At 46.3% G+C, this 5,375-nt stretch overlaps 1 protein-coding gene across 1 annotated transcript; it reads left to right on the plus strand.

Moving 5' to 3' along the window:
• The first annotated feature begins 407 nt into the window (after positions 1-407).
• NDUFB7 (NADH:ubiquinone oxidoreductase subunit B7) lies at positions 408-5,155 on the plus strand. Its single transcript, XM_060240722.1, has 3 exons — positions 408-726; positions 2,818-2,986; positions 4,968-5,155. The coding sequence occupies exons 1-3, from the start codon at positions 483-485 to the stop codon at positions 5,062-5,064; spliced, it is 510 nt and encodes a 169-aa protein (XP_060096705.1). The 5' UTR covers positions 408-482; the 3' UTR covers positions 5,065-5,155.
• Positions 5,156-5,375: the final 220 nt, after the last annotated feature.

Raw genomic sequence — 5,375 nt, forward strand, 5'->3', positions numbered from 1 at the left:
CCATATTTTTATCTAACCCCCTCTTGAAGGTGGCCATACTTGTGCTTCCCCTCACAATCCTTCCTTTTAGCTGTCATCCGAGTATGCACGAATTCATTGGAAAACAAGGAAGTGTGTTTTTTTAATAATAATAATAATAATAATGCCATTTTGATTTTGTGCACGAGGTATGGTCGGAAGCATGGAAATGCAAGATATGGCGGCAACCGATGTCTGCCAGTCTGGTTCTGTGTTTATAGGCGTTTCAGCCACTGATATCATTGGTGACCCTTTTGTAATATTCTCATCCTTTGCATTGCTACGATGAAAGCGTCAAATGCTTCACATGGCGGTTTACAGTGCAGAACTCGTCTCAGGCGCATGCGCAGCACAAGAGCAAGGCGAGTTTGGAAGGGCCCCTGGCGCCTGGTTTCGTTTCTGCATCCCAGACGGCAGCGGTCTACCACAGACACGTGAAAGCCTAGACCGGCCCCGGCAGAAATATGGCCGCTTCACGTTTCCGGCGGAAGTTCGGGATGCGCGTCACTCTGAAGGGCTGTTTCCGGTTCCGGCGGCGGGAGGAGAATGGTGCGGCCTTGAGAAACGGCTGCTGGGCGGAGGCGGCGGCTGCAAAGATGGGGGCTCATTTGACTCGCCGGTATCTCTGGGACGCCGAAGTAGAGCCCGACCCGCGCAAAATGCCGACCTTCGACCCCCTGTATGGCTTCCCGGAACGCAAGGAACGGGGTGAGCTGGCCGCGGGGGAAGACGGGAAGGTTGTTCCCGCGTCTGCTTCTCCTCGAGGGGTTCACCTTGCGCGCCCGTGACCCTTCCAAGCCAGCAGCGGCTCGTGTTGTTCCCTGCGGCCCCTCCCGTCTCCCACCCGCCTCCGAAGGCTGCGCAAAACACCCCCCGGTTGGAAGTTCCCCCCGGGCTTGGGGAGCGGCCCTAGCGTGTGCCCCCCCCCCCCTGTAGAGCACATGGTAGCCTGCAGGGGTGATTTTCCGAGAAGCACAGCTGTGAAAATCTGCTGCAGCAAAAATAGTTTGGTGAGATCTCATCAGCCTTTTCGTGGCTATTCACTTTTCCCCTCTTTCATAACCTCCCGTAAGTGTTCTGGCTCCTGTCTCTCCGTCATCGTGAGGCAAAAATGTTCACAAGTGCCACTTCCTGCAGTTAGCATTGCATGTGCTAATATGTAGAAGAAGAAGATATTGGATTTATATCCCGCCCTCCACTCCGAAGAGTCTCAGAGCGGCTCACAATCTCCTTTCCCTTCTTCCCCCACAACAGACACCCTGTGAGGTAGATGATGATATTGGATTTATATCCCGCCCTCCACTCCCAAGAGTCTCAGAGCGGCTCACAATCTCCTTTCCCTCCCCGCCCCCCCACAACAGACACCCTGTGAGGTAGATGAAGATATTGGATTTATATCCCGCCCTCCACTCCGAAGAGTCTCAGAGCGGCTCACAATCTCCTTTCCCTTCCTCCCCCACAACAGACACCCTGTGAGGTAGATGAAGATATTGGATTTATATCCCGCCCTCCACTCCGAAGAGTCTCAGAGCGGCTCACAATCTCCTTTTCCTTCTTCCCCCACAACAGACACCCTGTGAGGTGGGTGGGGCTGGAGAGGGCTCTCACAGCAGCTGCCCTTTCAAGGACAACCTCTGCCAGAACTATGGCTGACCCAAGGCCATTCCAGCAGGTGCAAGTGGAGGAGTGGGGAATCAAACCCTGTTCTCCCAGATAAGAGACCGCACACTTAACCACTACACCAAACTGGCCCTTTCAAGGTCAACTCCTGCCAGAGCTGTGGCTGACCCAAGGCCATTCCAGCAGGTGCAAGTGGAGGAGTGGGGAATCAAACCCAGTTCTCCCAGATAAGAGAGCTCTGGCCGACCCAAGGCCATTCCAGCAGGTGCAAGTGGAGGAGTGGGGAATCAAACCCGGATCTCCCAGATAAGAGACTCTGGCCGACCCAAGGCCATTCCAGCAGCTGCAAGTGGAGGAGTGAGGAATCAAACCCGGTTCTCCCAGATAAGAGAGCTCTGGCTGACCCAAGGCCATTCCAGCAGGTGCAAGTGGAGGAGTGGGGAATCAAACCCGGTTCTCCCAGATAAGAGAGCTCTGGCTGACCCAAGGCCATTCCAGCAGCTGCAAGTGGAGGAGTGGGGAATCAAACCCGGTTCTCCCAGATAAGAGAGCTCTGGCTGACCCAAGGCCATTCCAGCAGCTGCAAGTGGAGGAGGGGGGAATCAAACCCGGTTCTCCCAGAGAAGAGAGCTCTGGCTGACCCAAGGCCATTCCAGCAGGTGCAAGTGGAGGAGTGGGGAATCAAACCCGGTTCTCCCAGATAAGAGTCCGCACACTTAACCACTACACCAAACTGGCTGTAGTGGGTCCAAATATTCAGAGGTGCTTATTTTTTGTGGCTAGAGTGTTTGTCAGACTTTTGCATCAGTGCTCCATAGCTATTTGAAAGCTGCCATAGGTATTGTTCATTAAGAAGAAGAAGTAGGGCAGCGCTGCAGGGGTTATGAGAAAACCCGTATTATAAAGAGAATGGTAATGACACACTTGCAGTGCTTGAAGCATTCAGCTCCAACCTTAGAACTCTGTCTCTGCACTAATCGCTGCAGTTCCTATCAACAGCCCTATTAAGTTGGAGTACTTTGGATTTAAACTGGAAAGGGCCTATAACTTTAATAGGATAAGGCAGTTTAACTAGTTTACAGAACAAGCAGAATTATATTCCTTAGTTGATGTGAATGAGCTGCCTGGCTGTCTTGACCTTGCTTCTGACTATTTCCTCCCCTTCAATTTCCTGTGTAGTGATGATAGCAACACAACAGCAGATGGACGATGCCCAGCTTCCTCTACAGCAGCGGGATTATTGTGCCCATTATCTCATCAAGTTGATGAAATGCAAGCGTGACTATTTCCCCAACATCTTTGCATGCAAACATGAGCGCCATGACTGGGATTACTGCGAACACCTGGAGTAAGTGGCATCCCTACATACCTGCTTGTTCCTTGAGATAGTCTAGAAATATCTTATCACCACTCATGTATTTCCCAGAGAAGATTAACTTTCTCCTACCATGTAGAATGTAGCAAGATTTGGTACAATTGTCATAAATGCTGTGGGTGTGGTTGGATGAGATAAAAGAAAAGGATGCTCTGTCAGCGATGCTTCTTTAATATTGAAACTTGACTGGCTTCTTTGCTTGGTTAGGAGGGTACATTTACTTTAGGTCAATAGAATCAAGACAGTATTTTCTCCTATCACCGGCAAGGATACAACTAAGGCGCCTTACTTAAATCAGTACTGTGATATATGGGCTACTATATCTTTTAAATAAAACTACTTCTACATTTCACAGCTATCATTCACATAAAGAATTAACAATAACCACCAGAGTTATGTATTTTCAACAGATTCATTTTGGCATTGTAATACAGTATTTTCATTTTCAACAGAGTTCATTCTAACGAGTAACTAGTTGTAGACTCTTAATATCTTCCTCTTTTTGGGCTGTGATAAGGAGCAAGCAGTATCTTTTTATAAACAAGTGCAGAACCTTCTGTTTCACTGCTGACTAAATTCTCTCCATAAGTACAAGCATTGAGACACTTCATGAAGGAACCATCCATTGTTGCCATTCACTTTCATACAGGAAGCAAGCTAGTAATTTTTCTTTATGAAGTTCCAAACCTTCTGTTCAATAGCCGGCATAATGCTCTCCAAAATTACAAGCCTCATGAAAGAAAATGTTATTTATATAAAGAACATGCCACAAAGCAACAAAGCCTTTTCTTCTAGATGGCAAAAAAGCTCACCAGCTATTGAACAGAAGCTCACCAGCTACTCTTTAGATTGAACTCTGTTGAAAACGAAAATACTGTATTACAATACAAAAATGAACTCTGTTGACAATGTCATATAACTCTGTGGTTGTTATTGTTAATTCTTTGTGCGAATGATAGCTGTGAAATGTGTAAATAGTTTTATTAAAAAGATAAAGTAGCCCAAGTATCAGTTTTGTTTTTTGTATTCTGTATGATATCTACACTGTGATCCCATTTAATGTCTTTTACTTAAACCAGTAGCAGAGACTTGAAAAGAAGGCATCGAGTGGATCTCTAACATCATGTGCTTAAAGCATATCTGGGTTCCAGACTATAAAACATGGCAAGTGGGATAATTTATCATGAGGAATTCAGTCTAATAATGGGAAGGGAAATGGTTTGCCAGGAGGGGTTACGCTAGTGGTTCTTAAATGGACATATCCCGTATTCAGAAATGTGATGGGCAAATGGGGGGAGCAGTTGGGATTTTTAGACGGTCCCTGCTTGCCACTTGCAATGGCTTCTGACAACCAGCAAAGGATAGCTTTATTCTGTTCATCCTGCTCTGAGAACAGGTCCTTAAAAAGTGGTACACAGCAAATGCAAATCAAGCCTAATATTGAGGGAATGACTGCTGGCAATCAGCCACAAGAGTCTCTCTAAATTTGTCTCTATAAAGTATGCACTTATCAAATTACTATGTGGTTTCCTTCTCTGGAATGCTGTTTTTACGCCCTATTTTTTTACTTATGAGCCTGACGGATACTCAGATGCTCCTGTGGCCAGCCCCTGCTCTTTGTGCTATCCATTCAGACACTTTTGTCAGCGGCAGCATCAGCATTATGGAAGGCCCTTCTGCTGACTGCCTTCCATTAAGAAATGTAAGGACAGTCTTTTTAGGTAGGCATTTTACAGTTGATTTCATAAGGAGGGTGGTATTTTTGAGACAGAGTTGTATAGCTCTTTTTGTCTATTATCTGTGAACTGAGATATTTCATTTTTAGTAAGCTAGGAAAACAAAATGTTTTAATAGAGGGTGTTTTCTGTACTTGGGGATAGTAACTGATTAAATGCTAAGAACCACTAGGTAAAATGCCCTATAGTGTGACCTGTAACTATTTGTTCTCCCATAGCTATGTCATGCGCATGAAAGAGTTTGAACGGGAGAGACGCCTTCTGGTTAGAAAGAAGCGCATTGAACAAAAGGAAAAAGCAGCAGCAGCATCTTAACTAACTTGAGAGTGCCTCTGCAAAGCTCCTTCTGCAAGCCTTCATGATTCTCTCTGTGACGTTGGAAAATAAACCTTATCTTATAGTTTCATCTGCATTTGTGGTTTATTGGATAAATAGGGGGTGGTATAACTAGTGCATGCATCAAACTTCAATAATGTGGAACTTCTGACACTAAAATTCTTAATATCTAGCTCAGGGGTGCCTGGAGGCTTGATCAGGCCCACAAGCAAGTCTGCTTCCTTTTCCCTCTCTTGCTTCCTTCTGTATCACAGCTTGTTTTGCCAGGCTTGCTCAATTGCACAGGAGCT

Source organism: Heteronotia binoei, chromosome 5, assembly GCF_032191835.1.
Source record: "Heteronotia binoei isolate CCM8104 ecotype False Entrance Well chromosome 5, APGP_CSIRO_Hbin_v1, whole genome shotgun sequence".
NCBI classification, from domain to species: Eukaryota; Metazoa; Chordata; class Lepidosauria; order Squamata; family Gekkonidae; genus Heteronotia; species Heteronotia binoei.

Bases quoted from the DNA above. Each gene is read 5' to 3' on its own strand.
- NDUFB7 (XM_060240722.1), top strand. From the start codon at position 483: ATGGCCGCTTCACGTTTCCGGCGGAAGTTCGGGATGCGCGTCACTCTG. The intron at 727-2,817 runs GTGAGCTGGCCG...TTTCCTGTGTAG, and splicing joins CCCGGAACGCAAGGAACGGG to TGATGATAGCAACACAACAG. The intron at 2,987-4,967 runs GTAAGTGGCATC...GTTCTCCCATAG, and splicing joins GATTACTGCGAACACCTGGA to CTATGTCATGCGCATGAAAG.